At 43.4% G+C, this 23671-nt stretch overlaps 1 protein-coding gene and 1 long non-coding RNA gene across 3 annotated transcripts; both read right to left on the reverse strand.

Annotated features, from left to right (window-relative positions):
- Positions 1-1891: 1891 nt before the first annotated feature.
- Positions 1892-7650, reverse strand: LOC124658052 (OVARIAN TUMOR DOMAIN-containing deubiquitinating enzyme 1-like). The gene is made up of 10 exons (XM_047196501.1): positions 7183-7650; positions 3536-3583; positions 3400-3435; positions 3233-3292; positions 3057-3140; positions 2821-2937; positions 2662-2717; positions 2512-2567; positions 2332-2432; positions 1892-2124 (listed from the first exon to the last, which is right to left on the reverse strand). Exons 1-10 carry the CDS (start codon positions 7648-7650, stop codon positions 1906-1908), a joined length of 1245 nt encoding a protein of 414 aa, XP_047052457.1. The 3' UTR covers positions 1892-1905.
- Positions 7651-12496: 4846 nt separating this feature from the next.
- Positions 12497-17893, reverse strand: LOC124693197. 2 transcript variants are annotated; one of them, XR_006999894.1, is made up of 9 exons: positions 17717-17893; positions 17061-17130; positions 16272-16344; positions 14931-15184; positions 14429-14672; positions 14287-14325; positions 14038-14192; positions 13474-13565; positions 12497-12642 (listed from the first exon to the last, which is right to left on the reverse strand). It is a non-coding gene; the product is annotated as an uncharacterized LOC124693197 (long non-coding RNA). The 2 variants fall into 2 exon arrangements; XR_006999893.1 differs by having other exon boundaries at positions 14038-14325.
- Between the last annotated feature and the right edge of the window lie 5778 nt (positions 17894-23671).

Here is a 23671-nt window from a genome sequence, read left to right on the forward strand (position 1 = left end):
ATATTTAGTGCCCATACCTCTCCTTAGATCTGAGGGATCTGAGGGATGCCTATGTCACCGACCGGTAACCGGAATTCCTAGACCCGTCTGGTAAATGAGCTATCGTGCACAAAAAATGGTTCATTTGAATTTCGTTTGAATTTAGGTTGAATGCTTAGTCCAACCTAAATCATACGTATTTTCCGTCAGCTATAGCCCCATGTTACATCTCATTTGTCTGAAACAATCTCTTCATCCTCCTACAAACGCTATTCAAAATGTTCAGACATTTTAAGTTTAAAATACAAATTTTATTTCAGAATTTTGTCCGGTATTTAACTGGTTATTTCTAGTATCCGTGGTCACCTAAATCCCGGCCCACTCCGAGATTATTCTTCTTACCGGTTCCCAAAACCTTGCATGCAACATAACTTTTATGTGATCGACCTCAATACAAACTTGCAGACAAGAGCCTAGAGCAATTTGAGAACCACCTTTTGCTAGAGAAATGGAGTCTCTAGAGTTCTTGGTAACCTGAGACTCGTTAATGTATTTAATTTTTTTATTCAGATGTTGTGTGTTGAGGAGGCTTATGGGTTAAAGAGGAGGATCTCGTGATGATCAGAAACAAATACTACCATCGGACGGTGACCACGTCCTTGCAACGAGAAAGCCGAACCTGTGATCCGAATACGGTTCCTGCAGGGTTACGACGTGCAAATCTTTCCCCGGAGTCGCTGTTGCATCCGAGTCCAATCTGATACGGAATTCGACGCACCATCGTCCTCAATAAGTACCCACGCGACGGCGTACAACGCATCGCACAACTCAAAGATCGACAACCGGCCGTAACCTGGTAACCAAGGTGGCAAGGTACGACGATGGCAGAGGAGACAGCAGCTGCCGCCGCCAAGCGAGCAGAATTCGAGGCCGGCACGGCCGCCGACCCCGGGAACGCCAAGCTGTGGGCCCGCTTCGTGACGTTCGAGCTCAAGGACGGAGGCGGCGGCATCGACGCCGGCCGCGCCGTCTGCGAGCGAGCACTCGCCGCGCTCTCCGACTCCGCCATTGAGAATTTCGTGTACTGGAGCTGGTCCCTGGCAGAGCGCAGAGCCGGCGACGTCGACGGGCAGCGGCGGGTGCTCGAGCGGTGGGTGCGCCGGCTCCCGCGGGGCGGCGGCGGCTTCGGCAAGCAAGGCTGGGATGAGTACCTGGCGTTCGAGGTGCGCGACGGCGGGGTGGAGCGCGTGCGCGCCGTCGGCGAGGGGCTCCTCGCCGCCTTCCCCATGGACCCGACCGCGTACCTGCCCTGGCCGCTCTGTCACGGCACGTGGAAGCCTTCGCGGTGGCGGAGCGCGGCGTCAAGGAGCTCTCCGGCTGGTGTCGCGGGCACGATGAGCGCATCTGGAGGTTCATGGCCAAGTACATCAAAAGCCTCAAGACGAAGCAGAGCACCGCGTGGGACGACAGTAATTTCTGGTAGTAATGGTTTCATGAAATTTGTCACCATGTTTTTTACTTTTGAGAAAAACATGACTGCTTCTGTATCTTGTAAGATACTAGTAGAAGCTATTTTACAGTAAAAGAACATTGACGAAAATGTATCACCGGCCTTTACCTCTCACAGCGTGAAATCCAAACCTGCAATACTCTTTCTACCTCACCAGCTCATATCTCCACCATTCAAAAATGACGCAGTTCTGAACTTGCTGCTCGTTCCACCAAAGAATTTCGGCAGCGTATTCATAGCCCAAGAAAGAAAGCTTAATAGATTTCTGTACGGATGCACAAAGATAGAAATAGTGCAACATGAGTACACACCAAGAGTAATAGCTGCGTTTTCCTAGCCCAGAAGTTTCCTTACATGTAACCGTGCGCGTGACTCTGATCAGGCCTGATGGTATCTACGACTTACTACAAATACTACTAGTAGATGATATCGTAGTGCCCTGGCCTATACAGCAGCGTCACACAAGGAACCGAGGGCGAAGCATCTGGTGACTCGTAGATGTGGGTGTTTGGCTCTGCAATCTTTGAAATGTCAACGTTGACAATTCGGAGGGGCACTTGTAGTACATCGGTGAGGGCGACAACATGGACTTCAAATGCATCTTTGTGCATTGGGATGACTTCCTGTCGACACCACTGCAATTTGAAAACAGACGAGGGGTTTGTGAGTGAGGAATTCACATCATTTTTTACAAACAAACTCACCTGCTGGTATAAGTAACACGATGTGCAAAGTTTACTCTTACTGTGAAGTTGCAGCGCACAAAAATCATAACCAGCAGACAGAGACAAATACCCAGACCTAGTACTACACTTTTGACCACACAGAAAGTAAACACTCACCCCTTCAGGGTATGATGGATCAAGCTCAGGTATGGCATGCCGGAACTTTTCAACCTCAGTGCATATCTGAATCGCTGTCACCAGTCGAAGATATGATATGACTAGATCATAAAAATAGCTGGAGTCAGAAAATTAAAGTAAGGTAGCAACATAACTAAGAGTGTGGTTGTGATTTCTCACTATTGGCAAACAGCTGATCATTTTGACTCTCCTGGAAAAGCCAGTCTTCATAGTCACTGCAAAGACATTTATAACATAAGTATGCAGCTTAGTCCTCTAAAAAAGTATGCAGCATAGTTAATTGTTGTAATAATCTCAATGTGAACCCACCTTACTGATAGAGTTTGTTTTCGGTCCATACATTTCAGTATGAAGTTCACAAAAGCCTGCATAGATTAGAAAATTATGAATATATGACTTGATTGCAATTGGTGGTTCTGATATGTAGGATTAAACAAATTGGTTAATGGAAACTATGCTAAGTCTTACATCATGACCATGATAATATGAACCAGGCAAATCAAGTCTTTGGAACTTCTCCAACAGTGGTTCAAGTGTCCCAATCAAACGTAGTTCCTCCTCATGAGGTACTTTCACAAGCAGCTCCTATAGACCCAACGGAAAAAAAAAATCAATGCAGATATGCACTGAGGCACCACAAACTTTAAGGTGGAGAACTGGAAAAAAATCAGCAACAAGAATGACTCAACAAGATATCAGCATACCAGATATGAATAAATGAACGATCTGTAGAAGCAACTCCCATCTCCAGCTACTTTCCGGTATTCAGAGTAATTAGCCAAAAGCTTCTGCAGAAGCCCAAAGAATAGGAGAGAACAAATAGCAAACAAGTGAGTAAACAAAACAAGTACAAGTTTAATGGTTCACAAGTCGTACTTACATTTGATTTATCTTTCATAGGGTCGTATGCAAACTCAGACTCTAGAGATGATAAAGGCTCCTGCGCCAAGAAAATTTCAGTTAGTATATTACAGACACCAATGCAGTTTTCTCAAATTGCCATCTCTTAACATCCAACATATGAGCATACTCAATAAGAAAATTAACCTTTTCATGAATTTTGGGGCCGCCATTCTGCGATGTCTGCAAAACCATAGAAAACTGAAGGTACAAAGAGGTTAACAAAGAACCAATGAGGAAAAGTTAATTGGACTATGCATTATAAAAAGAAACCGTCACTCACATCATCACATGGCGCATCCTCATGTCTCCAAAAAGAATGTCCAAGAATCTGAAAAGGGCACTATAGTTGATAAGGGGTATGCATTTACGTGCGATCACATTTAAGCTCCACAAAACAACATAAGCGATAATTACTATCCTGCTTGGGATAAACAGGAATAAATCAAATCAAAATGACCATGGGATGGACTGCATGCCCACTGAATCCTTACTACATCAATCAAAACTCCAGGGAGCAGTCACTAAGACACACCCTCTACTGTAATGCAGGCATTTTCAATGAAATGATATACACTGGCAATCCACACCAATTGCTCGATGTCTTTAATAACCAAATTTGGAGTATTGCACTGAAATCCAACAGGAATTGGTTGTCATTGACTAATGAAAAGGAAGTATACATTTATATTATTACAATCCGACATGTTCATTCCTTGGAACAAAAGGATGTCTGGCAGTTAAATTGGTACCAAAATCCACACGATTTTACAGATACATCATATATGTGGGCTTAGTGCTAACTAGTTGCTAAACAGAAGCTGCATACCCAGTTGGTGCAGCACATTGCCACATTATGTTTTTAGGGTATTCCGCTATTGTAAAAATGCGATAAAAAGAAATGACGTATGACCATACAGCATTTAGCATTAGTACAATTGCTACAGTCTAAGATCTCGATCCGGACTATGTACACTCCGAAATAGAAGGAATGCATAGATAGTATCTCTAGGTTTGCCCAACCCAAGCAAAAAAAAACTGTTATTAAGCAATACATAGGGATGCTTTAGCAGTATACAGAGCTTCAATTTGTTTCCGAATTCCACCTTATATCCCTAAAAGAGACAATCATATAGGACTTTAACAGCACCAAGATTTTACAGGCCTCAAAGGTGAAGCACATATGACTGATCTGTAAATGAACAAGCACCATTGACATCCCAAACAAACTTAGCAAGAAATGAGGGAAACCATAAAGAGTAGCACAACTTATAATATCTGGTCTCGAGTCACACTTCGCGTTGGTATCAAAGAAATTGTGAATTAGAACATTCTAAACATGGGCATTACATATATTACCAAATTCTTAAAAGAAATCCCAAATCAGGATATCTGGCAGTTAAATTTGGTAATATATTCCACCCGATTTTACAGATATATCATAGCTATGGGCTTACTGCTAACTAGTTTCCAAAAGAAGCTGCATACGCAGCTTGTGTGGTGCAAATAACTAAGTTCTGTGCAACTAATGAAAGAAACGAGTAACTAGTTTGGCTTCCAGAATTTTGCATATGCAATTAGTAGTATACTGGAAACTATTTTAGATTGTCTACATACAAGATTTATGACATGCATACAGCCTTATATGAGCAATTTATTGATGTTTCTCATGGCATTTTCAGTTCAGGCTAGATCAAGAAAACTTTAGTTGCAAACTTTGCCTCTAGATGTTATTCTCCATACAGAGTCAATTAATTACAATTGGCTAGTACATTTAATTTTCTATGCTACCTAGCGCTTACCTACAATTCTTATCTCTATCATCCTTTGGACAAACTTTGAGTTGGGATAGGTACTGCACTGGTTTTACTTCAGTAAGTCATTAAAAGCAGTCGTAAATACATGCGGGTTTTTATTTCATTTTAAAGAAGAGTTGTGAACAGTTTGCAAGATGGCTACTTTTAATTTCAGTTAGGACTGTAGTCACTGTTCATGTTTGTAGGAGATCCAGCACACTTTACATGAACATTGACTCGGTAAAAAAAACTTGAGATTTTTTTTTTGCTAATTAAGCTATGAGCATAAGGTTACGAATATGAACATTGTTTGTTTTTTGTAGAAGTGCACAAAACAAGAAGAATCTGTTGCATAACTGAGCCACAAACAAAAGATTAGGAATTGGTGGAAAGAATCATATTATGTTCTGACAGTATTCCGCTATTGTAAAATCGTTGGACAACAAATGTTTACCATCTAAATTAGCAAGATTTGTGGGAAAAAAGTCTCAACTAGCAAGCTAAGGAATGTTCAGAGGTACAGACTATTCATGCTATTGCCAATCGTTATCTATGCCATAATTCTATTTTTATACAGACAGAAGATATTACACAACGATCAAATTCATACAAGGCCAAGAACTTTGAAGACCATAAAAAGAAATGACCTATGACCATATAGCATTTAGCATTACTACAATTGCTACAGTCTAAGATCTTGGCCCAGGCTATGTACACTCCAAAATAGAAGGAATGGATATATAGAATCCCTAGGTTTGCTCAAACCAAGCGAAAATTTCCGTTATTAAGCAGTACATAGGGATGCAGAAGCAATATAAAACTTCAATTTGTTTTCCAATTCCACCTTATATCCCTGAAAGAGACAATAATATACGACTTCAATAGCACCAAGATTTTTACAGGCCTCAAAGGTAAAGCACATGTGACTGATCTTGTAAATGAACGGGTACCATTGACATCCCAAATGGACTTAGCAAGAAATGTGGAGAACCATCACGAATATCATAACTTATAATTTCTGGTCTCGTGTCACATTACGTTTTGGTATCAAAGAGATGGTGAACTAGAACTAGTCACTGTTCATATTAGTGGTCATGATTGTAGGAGATCTAAAACATAAACATTGGTTTTTGTAAAAGTGCAACAAACAAGAAGAATATGTTGCATAACTGAGCAACAAACATAAGATTTAACAAATGACTTGGTGGAAAGAATCATATTGTGTTTTTAGGGTACTCTGTAAAAAATGTTGGACAGCAAATGTCTACCATCTATATTAGCACGATTTGCGGGAAAATAAAATCTCAAGTAGCAAGCTAAGGAACGTTCAGATGTACAGACAATTCATGTTATTGCCGATCATTATCTATGCCATGATTCAATTTTTATACAGAAAGCTAACACACAACGATAAAATTCATACAAGGCCAAAAGATAAATATGAACTGTGAAGACATAAAAAAGAAATGACATCTGACCATATAGCATTTAGCATTAGTACAAATGCTACAGTCTAAGATCTCGACTCAGGCAATGTAGAAGGAACACATAGATCGTATCCCTAGATTTGCCCAAAACCAAACGAAAATTTCAGTTATCACGCAATACATAGGGATGCTTTAGCATTATACAGAACTTCAGTTTGTTTTCGAATTCTACCTTATATCCCTAAAAGAGACAATCATATAGGACTTTAACAGCACTAAGATTTACAGGCCTCAAAGGTAAAGCACATATGACTGATCTTGTAAATGAACAAGCACCATTGACATCCCAAATGAACTTAGCAGGAAATGTGGGGGAAGCATCACCAATATCATAACTTGTAAGATTCCAAATTGCAAGATTCAATATTTCATGTCTGAGGGATACTATTCAGAGAGAAGATATAAACCAAGAACGAACTAAGTTGAGCAGTATTACTGGAAACTTGTAACCATTGCAAGATTCGATATCTGAGACCACAGAACTTTTTTGGGGTGTGCTGTTAAAAGTGAAATTTTCCATCCAATCGCAAGTCCTGACCAAAGATCCAAACCATACCATTTAGAGAATCGATCTTTCATAAGAAATCATCAAACTAGTCACAGGGACAATCCCAAATCATGAAGTTAGGGTTTTCTTGCAATAGTACCTCGTGATGCGTCTCCTCGTAGGAAGGTGGAGGTGGGTCGGCGAAGAAGGTCCGGTAGTCGTAGGCGTCGGGAGAGCTCAGCGATGTTGAGGCGCCGCCGCATGTACGGTCGCTGAAGCGGCCCCAGGTGTCGCAGTCGTCGGAGTCGGAGTCGGAGTCCGAGCCCCCCGTTGGGCTGCTCAAACGCCGCGGGCCTAAGAGGAAGGGGGCGGCGGTCTTGTCCGTGATCTTGGATTCTTGGTCTTCGGCAGGTCCCCAGGCGGAGGACGAGGTGGCGCCAATGGTCGGACCGCCATTCGTGTCCTCGTTGACGAAGATCGACCTCCCCGGCTGACCGGAGTGGTGCGCGCGGGGAGGAGAGGCGGGTGGGGAGTAGACTTCGGGCTCTTGGGGCGTGATGGAGGAGTTGGCCCCTCCGCCGCCGCAAGTGGGGTCGTCGGCGTGAGGAGAAGGGCGGCGGCCCTCCATTTTGGCGGTTGGGAGAGGCTGGAAGGGGGAAGGTGGCGCTCAGCCTTTTCGCTAAGAAAGAGGAAGGTGGAGGAGGATGTGGATTCTGACTGCTCTGTTTCCGCGGACCCTTCCTGGGCATTTCTCGGGCCGGGCCGGGCTTCGGGCTGGCCCGAAAAAAGCCCGACGGGAAATCCTTGGCCCGAGCCCGGCCCGGCCCGACCAACTTTCAGCAAATTTCGGCCCGAGCCCGGCCCGCGGCCCGAAAAGCCCGGTTTTTCGGGCTGGCCCGACGGCCCGGCCCGATCTAGTGGTAATTTGCTTTTTCGGTGGCCGAGCCGGCCCGATTTAGTTACGGGCTGAAGAATGTTGGCCCAAGCCCGGCCCGATAGAGAGAAAAAGCCCGGCCCGGCCCGGGATTTTCGGGCCGGGTCGGGTCGGGCCGTTCGGGCCGGGCTTCCCATGCCCAGGTATGCCGCGGACGACGGCCCAGCTATTGGCCACGCCCTCTCTCTCTGGTTGATTTTCCAAAATCTTTTCTATCAACAAAAAGTTGTTCAGGAAATTCTCCAGAACTACCCATTAGAGAATTTCCAGTCACGTCCCCCAAGCGTCCCCAAATCGCATCAGATTAAGCGTTTGGGGGACGTGTTTTGTTCGTGCTGCGTTTGAGGGACGTCGCTCCCCAGCCGCGTCCCCCAAACGCCGCCCCCAAACATTAAATTTTTTTTTTAGCTTTTTTAACACACAATCATTTATCAAATATAACATAGGAATAAATATGTTTGCGGAGATAGTTTTCAAATTAAAATACAATAAACAATAAAAACAACTAAACACATGTAATAAATAGGGCTAGATCAAGGTGCCGCGGCATTTCCTTTGATCCTCCACAAATGCTCAACGAGATCAGCTCGAAGTTGATCATGAACATTGTTGTCACGGATCTCTGCGTGCATGGTCAGGAAATCAGCAAAATCTGCAGGCAACTCATGATCAACCTTCGCAAGAGGGCCCTGACACTCATAGGGACAACATGTGTCCTGACATGATTCTTGCGGTCATCCTCGATGATCATGTTGTGCATGATCACACAAGCCTGTATCACCTCCCACATTTGGTCGTGAGACCAGCTTAGAGCAAGGTACCGGACAATGGCAAATTGTGCTTGAAGCACACCAAATGCCCGCTCGATATCCTTCCTGCAAGCACACCATGGTTTTCTCCATGGTGGATGTGGTATTTGATTCCTCTGGAAGGATCATGTCTCTTGAAGTAGTTGTTGACTCCCCAGTCCTCGAGTTGCACTGTAGATCTTCATTTAATGCCTTTAGATCTAAGCAGGGGATTTAAAGAGGGATGAGTATGAGCGTACTCAACAAGTTCATTATATAAAAGAGGTGTTTAATGCTGAAAGGAAGACATGTCGCCTAGAGGGGGTGAATAAGCGTTTTAAAAACTCTTATGGATTTGGCTTGTAAGAATGCGGAATTAAACTACGTTTATTTTACAAGCACAAAACCTAAATATGCTAGACTCAACTAAGTGCAACAACAATAACTTAGAGCTAAGCAAGATAGGCACAATATATATGAACAAGTGATGGCAAGATATATGTACTTCAAGCACAATGGCTATCACAAGAAAAGTAAGCTCGGGTATATAAATAGCCGAGGCACGCGGAGACGAAGATGTATTCCCGTGTTCTCTTCCTTTGCAAGAAGGTACGTCACGTTTGGAGAGGTGGAGATCCCACGAAGGATTTCCCAACGCCGCAGCCATCTCATCTGAGAGACTCTTGATCTCATCCAGGTAAGCCTGACCTGACTTGTCATCCTTGCGACATTGGTTCAGCTTGGTGCGAAGGTGCACCACGCGCGACTGAGATTGGGCAGAGAACATCTCCACCACGGCTTTCCAAACTTCGCGGACGTCGAGAGACCCACCATCTGCGTGAGCACCTCCTTTGCCATGTTTCGACCAAGAACCCTAGTACGATCCGGTCTCGCGCGATCCACCGCGCATGCTCGGGGTTGGGAACAGTCACCTCAGCCCCATCCTTGTCCGTAGTCTTCACGGTCTTCGCCGGTTCCTGCGCAGATCCATCGAGGAAGCCAAACAGTTGAGCTCCACGAATTTCTGGAAGAACTTGAGTCTGCCAGAGCAGGAAATTGTCTCGGGTAAGCTTTTCCGAGATCGTGATGTTGAGGGCTGCTGCACCACTCGCCGAAGTTGAGGACGACGCTGAGAACGACATGATGCGATCGGCGGCGGTGGCGGCAGACTTGCGATCGACGGCGGCGGCGGCAGACTTTCGACTAGATGTGTTTAGGAAGAGTTAGCTCGATACCATATCAAAACTATTATGGGCAGCGTAACCCTAGACAAGGGCCGCGATCTTCTTTATATAGCAACAGGACATACAACGTATGTTACAGGGACTCTGTCTACCAACAGAGATATACACGGCATACACAGGAGATATAATTACATTGTTTAACACACGTAACATGTACAATCCACTCTGTATTGTAAGGGCTGGAATTTAAGAAGAGAGGAGGCGGCCGGGGATCTGTTTCTGCCCACGGTCCAACAGGCACTCCCGTCAACGCGCGAAGACCAAGTGCAGCAACCCCCCATGCATCGATGCCATCGTCGCGCATCTAAGTTTTCTTTTCCATATCAGCTTTGCATCAGCATTTTCGTACACTATCCGTTGAGAAACAAACAGTCGCGCTCGCCGCTCGCTCTGCTACAACCAAATGAATCCCTCGCTTCTAAATAATGATATTGATCTCACCGTCCCTCCTCCTTTATTTTGCCTCTTTAATTTCTCACTCCAAAAACACGCGCGCCAATCCTTCGCACGCTCGCTGGCTGGGAATTCACGACGATTTAGGCACAGGGGAGTTGGGGAAGGCGGTCGGCGACGGCCGGCTTGTCCGACGGTGACAGACACAGCGCGCGTCGGTCGAGATGGAGACGGAGGTGTAGGTGTGAGTGGGACGGGAGTTGAGTGGGCCTTGAAGAAATCGGCATCAAAGACCCGTCGTTGTACCATTGTTGTAGTGTTTCTTGCGTTTCCTAACTCCTACTGTACTTACTTACTGAAAAACTTGGCTGATGGCTAGAATCATACCAAGACGGCCGGGACCAATCAAAACAGATCCTGCGTACGAGCGAGGAGAGAACACAGCATGGTATGAATTGTCACCTCATGACGGCCGGCCGACGACTCCTCCACAGACGGGAAGCATGGCGGCGGCGACCGATGCAGCACGCCGGCCTCCTCGCCTCGCTCTCGCGTCGCCAAAGTCCAAAGTCACAAGTCACGCGAAGCCGACGCGCGGCTATGACACCAGCCGCTTATACTTATAAGGGAAGCACTCAGCTTTTGGAACCCTTGAATCTCGAGGGAGAGGAAAAAGCTAGGCGGGAGGAAGGGAAATTTTCGGTTTAGTCGCTCAAGCCTCTCTAATCTATGTGCTGATGGAGTATACGGATGGCTGAGATGTAGTGTGCCACGGATTGCTGACATGGAGGCTCAGTTAATTATGCATGCCACGGATCTGTGTGTTTATGGAGCCTCAATCTGATTAATTAATTGCCCGGGCTGTTCGGTTTCCTCACGAGTAATTATGAATGATGTATGCTGGGTAGAATTATATAATACTCCATTCGGGATCTAGGGAGGGCTCACACGGCACCATATCTCTACCTGTATAATTGCTGCTCGGTTCTTGCTATTAGATGTGAATTATTTATGCTACAGCCAGACTTTGCTTGTATTTTCCAAAACAACAAGTTATACTCCTTTGTGTTCTTTTCTTCTTCTTCTTCTTTTCAGGTCAAGTTCTTGATCCCTAGCAGTAGCTACTTGATCTCTAATTATTGGGACTGCTTGAATCTCAAGGGAGGGGAAACTGTTGATGGAGTGGAGGCTCAGTTAATTGCTTTTTTTATTTATGATGGGCTGTTTTTCCTCCCCGAAACTAAATGTGTTCGAGCTTCTACACATTGTTGGTTGATTTCTTATTCATATTGTCATATGGCTACGAACTATGCCAAAAAAAGACTAATAGCTACAGATTTTGCTAATCAACGGCATCAGTTTTTGATGGCCAATTTTACATTCTGTGAGGTTCCACAACGCTCGCTCGGGTGCTTTCAGGAGTAATCCATGTATGGTAATGTAACTGTATTTGGAGTCGTGCATGTACATCAATTCAACAATATTGTCTCTTCATCGAACCATTTACACGAGAAGAGAGTAGCATGCCTTACATTCTCTTTTTTGCTTCTCACTCCACCAAGATTTTCTTACCCATGGCTAACACAGCGTACAAGATCAAGATCTGAATGTTATGCCAGGAACGAGTTTGCATATAACCATTGCTGGCAGCGCCAGCTAGCTAGCAATAGCATGCGCATCGGCTACAAGAAAATGCAGTGCGACAGACAGAAGTTAGTGATACACTTAATGGTTAAGAACAACTTAAAGAAGAAAAATTTTCGGTGAAGATACCATCTCTCGCATGGTTGGGTTTCAAAGGTAACAAACTAGCAAAATTTAAAACTTCCTTTGTGAAAGCAAGCTAGTACTAACCAAACTAGTAGGAAGCTCATGGTTAACTAGAGCAGAATTATCCAAAAATTCAGCAAAGCATCTCTTCTTTCTGAGACAGTCACAACTCACAACAAATAAGCAACATATATAGAGTGCAGATAGCACCACAGCACATGTGGAATTCAGCCATACCCGTACAATCAAACACAAACATAATCTCAAGTCTAACGACTACAAAAATGGAGATTACAGGTCGACCACCACACAATACTGCAAGGAGATGAAACAGTATATCACACATAGGCTAGCCACCTGTGTCTAGCAACAGCAGAGTGTGCTCCACTCGCACCTCTCTGCCACGATTGTCGCGACAAGGGTCGCCGCCCTCGAGCTGCTACTCCTCCCAGACGACTTGGTCAATCAGCACGTTATCCACAAGCCACTTTCTTCCCAGCCATCAAAGCATCAACATAAAATCATTTCAGTGTGTTGTTGAAACAAATGAGCAAAAAAAAGCTACTCATGAATAAACCAATTCGTTTGACAAGACTAATTGCACAAATTTAGTTTCTCTCATGAAATCTATGACACATGAACACCAGCCACTAGTGCCAGGCAATCCAGTCAACAAAGCTGAGCCACCCAGCATATTCATCAAACTTAAGTTTTTTAAACATAAGGCCTCATGGCCCGGCTTTATAAATAAATCCCTCATGACAAACGGTTCACATACGACATACAAACCACTCACACCGCCTAAGCATATAGTTGTTCGACCCAACCCAGGTCCAGGAGACAAACTAATCAAACTTAAGTTGTACTACAACAAAACAACTAGGCAGCCAAGCTATATATGTTTTCAACACAAGGTCTGGTACATCTCCAGACCAAACATAGGTAAGCCTGACAATTGCTACCCCAAACCATGCACCACAACAACATCAGAATGAACCGCCATAGCAGGCCAAGCCACAACTAAGTAAACTGACACTCTATATTCAGCTGACAACTCATATTTCTTACACAACCGTCTCATCTCATACCCAAAAAATCTTATTGTCATAACCTAAACAGCAGCTGACAACTCATATTTCTTACCCAACCCCAACCAAACCATTTCTCATTTCCACAATAGCAGGTCAGCACCACTATGGCAGCATCTGTGGTCTTGCATACCATTTGTTAAAAAAAGTACTGAATATGGAACATGGAACTACCATAAACATGTATGCAACCACTTGCATACCATTTTTACTCTCTCAGCAAAGGAGACGTACCATGGTAAGGATCTCTTGCCCACCACGAACAGGTACTGCACTCCCTTGGCTGCCGCCAGGCTTCAAGCATCTAGAACAAGCTCGTCGTTGTCCTGACATGAGAAAACAAGGGGGTAACTATCTAAACAGCATCCTAATTGACTAGAGCTGTAGGAGATAGAAAAACATGTAATACTTCAGGCTTATAAACTAAATTCCTTTGCAGTGAGAAGGTTCGTGAACATAGCACTACTCTTCTCCGTAAGGTTCTAATTGGATTATCTGTTACTACGGCTCTCTGCTTCTATTAAATCCTAAAAATCAGATTGAATAACATAATTTAGATTTTGACAAATTTATTTTACCAGGATAAGTATTAAGAGTAACTTTCAGTTCTAGCTAACAGACCATCAAGGAAGGACTGCAATTTGCAGGAAAACAGTGACCTTTGTTATCAAAATTTACAACCGGAATAATCATAACTATTAGAAAGGCTGGATACAAATTTCAAAAATGAAACAACATTAACATTTCAGTTTTAGGATATAATTCAAACACACAAAAAGGATGAGCTCGGGATCTCACCTTTTCCATTCTCGCAGCCTAGCGAGGCTCACATAGATCTTGTACCATTTTAGACTCATCTGAAGGTACTGATGCCTACTGTAGTTTGACTTCTCCCATGGTATCCCCTGCATGTCCTTCCCTTATCTTTACTCCAAGGCCAAAGTGTCGTCCATCTTCTTATCCAGCGATATATAAGTAAAACCTATTAGAACAAAACAGAAGAAGTTTCTGCAATGCTCATTTGTTGTGAGGCTGTGACCCAATTACCATTCACCTTGGTGTCTGGAACAATCTTCTCTTCCTCATCTTCACACCAGCAATCAAAACAGACCATCGGTTAATTCCTCGCCAGGTACATTCAACAAAAGAGCACTACAACATTCGAGTACAGTGACATGTATGTATATACCTTCAGATTTCTTCTTCAGATTCAAGTCCATCTCATCTCTGTTGGTCGATCGTGTGGAAGACCTTGTACCCAGATTAGAAGACACTAGAGGACTTATTGGTGTGCGAGAGTTCGAACTCCTCGAAGACCAGGTCGAAAAGGAACTGGGTGAACTTGTCGGCAGGGTCCCAGTGGACAACTTCCAGTCGTCCACCTTCACGAACATGGTCACCTTGTCGTCCTTGATGGCCTCACCGAGTGTACCCTGCCAAGAGAAACATAACATCTCAATTAAAATAAATGTGCACTGCTTGTGAAAAGAGCAAGGGGTGGGGCATATAGTTAAGCAATCCATCTTATGGGAAAATTGGAGCCAATCGACATGTGCTAATCCAAGTTAACACCACGAGAAAATAAAACTAAGTCCAACCCCGAATCTTGACATGACTCCAATGATCATACTCATCACATTGCAATATCAAATATTAAGATTTTTATAAGAATAAAAAGAACCGTACTTTACCTGACAAAGGGAAAACCTTCCCGCCATCCTGCTCGAATTAGAGGTGCAGCAACATTAGTTACTCCTGCTATCCTACTCTGGGTGGCGACCATGCTAGCAGAGGAATCTCCGGCTGCCAGAACCGCCCAACGCCACTGCAATCAGGGCATAAAAGGAGACATCTTCCTCTTTATCTCCCCTCCTTTTGCCACCACTTGAAATTAGTGGCTGCATTATTGCATGCTTGTCTCTTGCAATGCATACTTGTATCGTTTCTGCAATTGAACTGACTGAACATCAGTACAAGATGGATATAAACAATAAAGTACCAACGATATTCATTAGATGATAGAGCTGATAGTAGCCAGCAACTTTAAGATGATCAACTCCAGACAGAGATAACAAATCAATGACCACCTTTTGCTCTTCTAAACAAAGTATTGAACATTAAAGATGGAACTACCGCTGCCACCAGTTCAACTGGGATAAACATATAACATCTACCAACCCATGTTTAAGAAGTACACATCCTTCTCACTGCAAACCAATTATAATTGAGCATTTTCTTATTTACAGGAAAAAAATGATTTCAAATAACAAAAGCTGCCAGACTTCATCAGGCTGTTGAATCTGTTGTATCATGGAAGGCTCCAGATGCGGATATTCAATTTCATGCATGAACCCGCCAACCTGGGAAGCTATGGAAGCACCAGGCTTGGATCCCTTGCTAAAGAAAAAAGTCCACTTTTGGTCCTTGAATTCTAGTGAAAGTTCACTTTCGGTCCTAGAACTTCTGTCTGGTTCAAAATGAACCTTGAACTCTCAGAATCATTCACTTTTAGTCCTTATCCCGATTGAGCTAGACAAATATCTGCCATAGGTGCCCAAAAACTCAAGGTAACGGTGCAAGGGTAGAGAGACGGGACAATGTTGATAAGCAAACAAGGAAACCTTTGTGGCGCAACGCTTCACGTGAATTAGAAGAGGGAGAAATCAAGCGAGAGACTGGTTCAGGGACCCAAGGGTTTGGTTGTTTTTTGCATTGTGACATTTGGTTTAACATCAGGTAGTTTGGGCTTGGTCTGGTTCTAAACGAATTTGGTTGGTTCCCTATTTTTTCTTTCCACGCCAGTAATTTTCTCAACTCAACTGCAAAGGGATGAAAAATGAACTATTATGAGAGTTCAAGGTTCATTCTAGACTAAAAATAAATTTTGGGACTGAAAGTGAACTTTCCCAAGAGTTTAAGGATGAGAATTGGACTTTCTTCCTTGCTAAAATAAACAAAGGAGAATGGTCACGAAAAATATTCGGAAAAATACATGGCCAGTTAGGTTATTGGAATGGACAGACAAGACTTACCCCTTGCACTTGGAGCACAGGACATTACGGGAAAGAGAGAGCTTCCACTTGTGCAACAACATATAGCTGGGTCCTGCCCATATGAAAGGAATGAAGACATATGTCAGCAATCTGCCCATTCCATCAACTAGAGAATTGCAACTAAAGGAAAGCAAGCCTTAATGCCAGCATGTCTACACAAGTAGAAATCAAAATCTATCGGATGGAAAATCTTTGAATTAATAACAGTTCCTACAAATTGATATATTACGAAGGTCTGTTCCACAGCGATAAGATAGAATCAAGCTAACCAAAAAAAATAACCAGGGAGCATGTTCCCACTTCTATCAACAGTACACTGATCATTCTGGTTATTAGCAATAAGCCTCATGCTTCTCCTGCAAGAAAATTCAGAATCAACCCCAGATCAGGCATATAAAACACATCTACAACAAATACTTTAACCAAAAATGTATATATCAGTTCTTGCTCGCAATAGGCAATACAAAATTAGGCCCAAATTATATTTATCTAAGAGGCTGCTTTCCTACTACTTAACACGTTAAATCAATAAGATAATATGCATGTTTGATCAGGTTTTAATATAACAGACCTCCTGATGATTTCTGTCATCAGGTCAAGAAAATACTACTAAAAGTCTTCGAGTACACATCAGGTTTGAATATTTACAAACAAAGATGCAGCAAGACTTGAGCGTGAACCGACAGAACATGCAACATCACAACAAACACACTCATCCTTTCAGGACACCATTAAACTACAACAAGAAACTACATCAGCTCCACTTACTTTTTCATCCATTAGACCATCTTTGAAGGCTGGTCTTCACGTACTGGAAATCCAACCTTGTCATTATGACCTATAGTGGAACATGAACAAATAGTTAGGTTTATATGTGCCAAACAAAAACTCAAATATCCGAGGATTATAGAAAATGATTTTCAAAAGTACAAGACAGATATATAGAAACTTCTTTACAGGTGCAAGACCACTCTCAACTTTAATCCAACGTTGATTACTGGAAACGAATTAAACCATTTCCCAAACATGTTTTTGATTCCAGATATCACAAGAAGATTATTTCTATTCTAAGACGGCCCAGCTTATTTTTCTTATATGTACCAATGCTCCACAAAGTTTGTACCAAGGTGCTGCACAAAGTGTGTACCAAGTTCTTTGAGATCTCAGAATAAGCTTCAGCGTCCCAAATTATCATAGCAACAATAGATAGATGGAGTCTCTGAAATATGTCAGCACTTCCTATGAATAACCAGCAACCGAAATCAAAGGAGTTGAGCACATACATGTCTGTGCTCAGGCATCCTTATGATTCTCTCATCAATACATCGATACATGCCTATGCCTTTTATCTACTGTATACACATTCAATTCAGTGGGAGAAAAGATGTAATTGTTATCCATCTTAGATGGAGGAGGAGAGATACCTCATAAGGAAGTACCATCTCGGAGTGGTGGCCGGCAGTACAACCTTGATGGCGTGGTTGCTAGCAGTTCCGGTCGGACTGCCATCAGCAGCAGCCAGGGCAGGCGAGCACCGGCTCGTCTTCGGTGCCTCCCTGTCGCCATCCCAGCAACACAGTGAGGCCCTCCCGCAGCACACGGTCTAGGCTTAACCGCAAGACTTGCACAAGTTAAGAAGTACTCTAGGCTCAGATACATGTACAGATCTAATCTCTTTAAAAGTAAAAATAGTAGAAATGGTACATAATCACGTATATTATATTAGACCAGAGAGAATTTCACGCACAAAACTAGAAGAAATGAATTGCACCGCCTGACCCTGGTTGCCTATTCTAGTCAAAAATAAAATTGCAGAGCAACCTTACTAATTGAACATCAATATACAAAAATGCAATAAGTGTATGTGGTAGAAACATAACCAACACTACGATTAAAAAAATAACAGGACTAAGCAACACAGAACGCAACCATGACACATATAGAGGGAACATGCACAAGAAAATACACACACAAACAGTGAGATTCTTGAAATAGCAATCTGTTATTACTTACCGAGTTCGTAATTCATGAAAACAGAGATGTTGTACAACTATCATCTTCAAGCAATTCAAGTAATCATGTCTACTTCACACATTTATTATCTTAGAGACAAAATGATAACAAGCTTGAAATCAATAAATGGATTACAAAAAAAAGGAAATAGCAAATACTTGATGGAGTTTATCATCATGTTTATGTCCTGGCCTAACTGGATCTAAGAGATGTTCAGAAGCTAAACATCAATGTAAAATAGGATGAAAAATTGGAAATCCTATGTAACTTTCAAGGTAAAGACGACAATTAATATCCCTTTTGCATCCATATTATTGCTAAGTGAAGACAGGAGCTACGTTAGCTTTTCTCTCTAATCCCTTTTGCATCTCCCATACTCAAAATATACACAACAATATTAAAAGAGAAACAGAGAAATGCATCCTTATGGTGTTGAAGCAACTGGTTAAACGTGCCCAGTCCCAGGTCATCTAGTACAAATTAGCAACCACACATGCAGCGAACTAGCAAAATTACACGAACTAACCAACAACAGTTGTTGTTGCAGCCTGCCAGCTTAATTTCCCTAGCTCTGATGCAACAAGCCAACTATCAAATTGAACACACAAATCGCTTCCATCGAATCGTCAAACAAATTCTTCTTTTAGAAAACAGTATGTCTCCTAACGATTTTTTTCTAGCTTCAGCAGATTTCATAGCTCCATTTTTCTCGACTGCTTTTTTACTTGGTTACCATGCATCATCTCCAGGCCTTGATAAATTCCCACCATGCAGCATCAGGTAGGTGGTCCTGAAATTAAGAGAACTGTCAAGCACACAACATGCAGCATCACAACAACCACACTCATCCTTTCAGGACACCACAAAACTACAACAAGAAACTACATCAACTCTAATAATAAAAGGCATGCCAGAATGGCCGGATCCCCCCAGGCCACAACGAGCTCCACTTACTTTTTCATCCATCAGACCATCTTTAAAGGTTGGTCTTCACGAACTGGAAAACCAACCTTGTCAGTATGATCTATAGTGGAATAAGAACAAATAGTTAGGTGTATATGTGCCAAGCAAAAACTCAAATATCCGAGGATTATAGCAAATGATTTTCAAAACTACAAGATAGATATATAGCAACTTTATTACAAGCACAAACAACAACAACAACAACAACAACAACAACAACAACAACAACAACAACAACAACAACAACAACAACAACAACAACAACAATAGATAGATGAACGCTCTGAAATATATCAGCATTTCCTATGAATAATCAGCAACCGAAATCAAAGGGGCTGAGCACATGCATGTCTATGCACACACATCCTTATGCTTCTCTCATCAATACATCGATACAAGCCTATGATTTTATCTACTGTATACACATTCAATTCAATAGGAGAGAAGATGCAATTTTTAGCAAGATCAGATGGAGGAGGAGAGAGATCTCACGAGGCAGTAGCATCTCTGAGTGGTGGCCTGCAGTAGAACCGTGATGGCGTGGTCACCAGAAAACAAAAGCGGCAGCAGCTCCGGCCAAACTGCCGACAGCAACAGCCAGGGCAGGGGAAGACCAGCTCATCCTTCGTGCCTCCACGTCTCCCGGCAACACAGTGAGCCCCTCCCATAGCCCACAGTCACCTGTCGTCACCTGCGGCAGCCGTTCAATCTGTTGCCGTTGGTGCTCCTGTAGAAGAACTCTGAATATTAAAATGAGAAAAGTCTGAACCTGTAGATTAATTGAACAGGAAGCAAATAAACTCCAAAAAATGGAGCGCCAATTCCTTGAGAAAATACTAAACCATTGACCACCTACGAAATGATTACAAACTGCAGCATATATTGGAATTAGAATAGAGAGAATTTAAGCAACAAACCAATGACTGGATTCTTCTACAATACGGTAATAAATATGTATCGGGGGAAAATACACTCATACTACAATAGATTAGCAAGGAACTCCATACTAGACGACCTAGTCTATCTGCTGCATATAGATGTTGAGAGCACGTTTCAGTAGATAGGACGTGGTCATACTAGACTAATTTTTGTGTGTGCACGCGTAGACTGTAGAGTGTCGACAAACACAAACAGACTGCAACCTAGAGCTGCTAGTAATTAGTTCACTACTTTGATTAATTAACAGATAAAAGAGCCGTTGAACCACTTGCTCATTGATGCGCGCACTCACAACCGGCAGGCTAAGGAGCCAGAGACAAAATCAATGAACAGAGACATTCAAATTTGGATTCTAAAATGCTCAGTGACATTTACTGTCCTTTTAGATCGAGAATTTATTCCATGCATGCCAGGGCTAATATATACTTGGAACATGCCTAAAATCATACACATCCCTTTCGGGGAAATGGGTGTTCATGCGTCAAGTGTTTTAACATGCAGCGGTGACATGACCTGAAGAAATCATGGGCGTACAGCTGAAAAACACTCGCTAATAGACTGAAGCAAATTCAGGTGAATGTGACCTCCTCTACTAACTACACGTTCAACGGGAGAAAAGCTATAAAAAAATATAGCAAGAATGGATGGAGGCGCAGCAGGAGGAGAAGAGCGGCTTCACCGGCCTGCATCAACTTGGATTGTTGGCTGGCGGTAGGAGCAGGTGGCCGGCATCAGTTGGTTGAGGGCGGGGTTGCTAGAAGAAGATGCCGAAAGCAGCAGCTCCCGGCGGATTTCCGGCAGAAGCAGGCGGTGCAGGCGGCCCCCGGCTCGTCCTCCGCCATGCCGGCGCCGCGGCGAGCCCATCCCACCGCCCGCGGTCACACGCCGTCACCTGAAGGAGCCGTTCCATCTATGGCAGTGGGTGGTCGTGGAGGCGGCCTGGAGATGCAGTTGAGGAGGAGGGTCGGCCGGAGCTCGAGGAAGCCACGCGGCGGCGCCGCTTTGGCGCATTCCTGCGGGTGGAGAGTTCGTCGTGGGGTCTGCGGATCGGATTTGGTGCCGCTGCCGTGGTCGGCGGCGAGAGGATTTGCCGGCGTTGGAAGGGGAACGGTGTTGGGTGAGGATGTGAGGGTGTTTTGGACTTTGCCAGATTTTTGTTCGCTCCAAAACCAACTCCCGCGGGAAAATGAATCGCCCTTAGCGTGATCTGTGCCATGCCTTAATTAGCGTCAATCCAATCACCAATTACGCATTGTAGACGGTTCAAATTTCCATACTTTTTCGATTTCCTAAGCTGGAGTCCATCCTCAGTTCTCGGTTTTGTAATTCCAATAAATTCCACCTACCAGTTTGGATGCGAAATTAGAGAGCTATATATGCTAGTACTTTGTGCAAAAACAAATTTTCAGCAGATTTTTTTGTTGTTCTTCGACAGATTTCATCAAAATACGAGTTTGCTTGATTGTTTTTTTATAGTAGGCTTTCGTGTGTTCGAAACTTTCGGTTTTGGGGGATTAACCCACATAGTATAGGCGTGCATGTCCGATAAGATAACAACAATCCATCTCATATCCTCGAGGGGACATATTGACTATGCCCGGACCGCGATGCGGAAATGATTGTACGTACAAGCGCACGAACAAGTTAGGACGGTGGCTCGAAGTGGGAGTTCAACCCCGTCGGTCTAAAATATTCCTCAATGGTCATGTCCGCGAAAGAGGCGCACTTCGGAGTTGTATCTTGGATTTTCCTCTTCAAACCACATATAAGTTCCTAGTATTTAAGGTGATCCTTCCTCTCCCTGTTTTTTGGCGAAACCTTCTTTCGTGGGCCTCATGACATCTACGCCTAGCTTTCCGTATAAAGTGGTGATTACAAATGACTCCTCGCTTTGTTTTTGTCGGTGTAGGTCTTAGGAACATGAAAACCTCAAAAAATAGTCCAAATCCTTCAAGAGTTTCATCGGTGGTCTCGAAGTGGGAATTTTGTACTATATAAGTATGAAATCTTCCTCGATGGTAGTTATGTTTGCGAATGAGGTGGCACTTCAGATTTGTGTATTGATTTTAATTTCCTCTTTATACCACCCTTATATGCCCATATTAGGACCCCATGCAAGAGGGTGAGGGTTTTCGACCATACCTCTCACGGTTTTCATGCAAAGCCGTGTTCCATGGGCCCCGTAATGCCTAACCCAAGATTTCCTTCGAAACTGGTGATTTCATGTGGGTTTCATGATCTATTTAAAACACTCTTACATACCCATATTAGGACACCATAAAGATAAACGAAGGTTCTCTCTTACCCTTCCTCGCTCGATTAAAGGCGCAACCGTGTTTTGTGAGTCCCGCAAAGTCTACCCCTAGCTAGCTTTCATTTGGAAGTGTTGATTCCATGTAAGTTTTATATTTGTTGTATTAACATACGCCCTGTTGCGTGGGACCCACAACATATACCCTATAAGTCGGAGATCTTTCTGCGGGATAATCATGTTTGTGAAGCAAGTGGTACTTGAGATCTGTGTATTGCCATCTCCTTTTTTAACCACCCTCGTATACCCATGCTAGGACTACATGAAAGAGTTGAACATTTTTCCACCCATCCTCGGGGCGAGTTCACGTGAACCACATGTTTGCTACGCCTCGCAAAGTGTACCTGTACCTTTTCCTTCAAAATTGTATTTGGTCATGTTTATAATATGTTATAGGAACATGAAAACCGAAAATAGGACAAGCTTTTATAAGAGTTTGGTTGCTGACCTCAAAGTGAGAGTTTTGTATTAGAGGTTTGCATTTTTTCCAACAACCCGTCCTATTTGTTAAGCAAGTGCCACTTTAGAGTTGTGTAATGGCATTTCCTCTCTACACCACACTGTTATTCTCATATTACGGCCCCAAGCAAGAGGGGGAGGGTTTCCGAACCTCCCTCGTGAAATTTAGGCGACACCATGTTCGATGTGATTTGGCTTGTGTACCCCCTAGTTTTCGAATGAAGTGGTTATTTCATGTGATTTTCTATCAATTTGTTTTGGGATAGGCCACTTTAGAGTTATGTACCGGGTTTTCTCTTTAATTACAAGTTTACAACACTCCTATGTACCAATATTAGGACCCCATGCAAGAGGTAAATGGTTTCCGACCATTTTTCGCGATTTCGCCGAAGTCCTGCTACCCCGCAATCACGTACATGTTGATGCCCAGGTTCTGCTCGCCCCGCTTCTTCCCCGCGTCAACGCCTAGGTGTTACTTGCCCGACCTAGCTTCTTTGTTGCATCACGAACAGGTGCAGCTCGCCCAGCAGATCGTCGGCCGAGCAGCAACCTGTTGTTCTTATAAGTCACACCTCGTCGGCTCCAGCAGCGACACCTAATCGCCCACCTAGAGAACCTTGTTGGATCCCACATAAACCACACGTCGCTAGAGCCAACATCGGCACCTCACCCACAGTCGAGGCGACGATGAGTG

The sequence above is a fragment of the Lolium rigidum genome, chromosome 1, assembly GCF_022539505.1.
Source record: "Lolium rigidum isolate FL_2022 chromosome 1, APGP_CSIRO_Lrig_0.1, whole genome shotgun sequence".
Taxonomy (NCBI): domain Eukaryota; kingdom Viridiplantae; phylum Streptophyta; class Magnoliopsida; order Poales; family Poaceae; genus Lolium; species Lolium rigidum.

What these genes read in the sequence shown, in the direction of transcription:
- LOC124658052 (XM_047196501.1), bottom strand. Translation starts at nt 7,650, where the DNA reads ATGGAGGGCCGCCGCCCTTCTCCTCACGCCGACGACCCCACTTGCGGC. An exon ending in ACGAGGAGACGCATCACGAG is followed by an intron (nt 3,584 to 7,182) that starts GTACTATTGCAA and finishes TGCCCTTTTCAG; the next exon opens with ATTCTTGGACATTCTTTTTG. An exon ending in CGTTCATTTATTCATATCTG is followed by an intron (nt 2,938 to 3,056) that starts GTATGCTGATAT and finishes TTGGGTCTATAG; the next exon opens with GAGCTGCTTGTGAAAGTACC.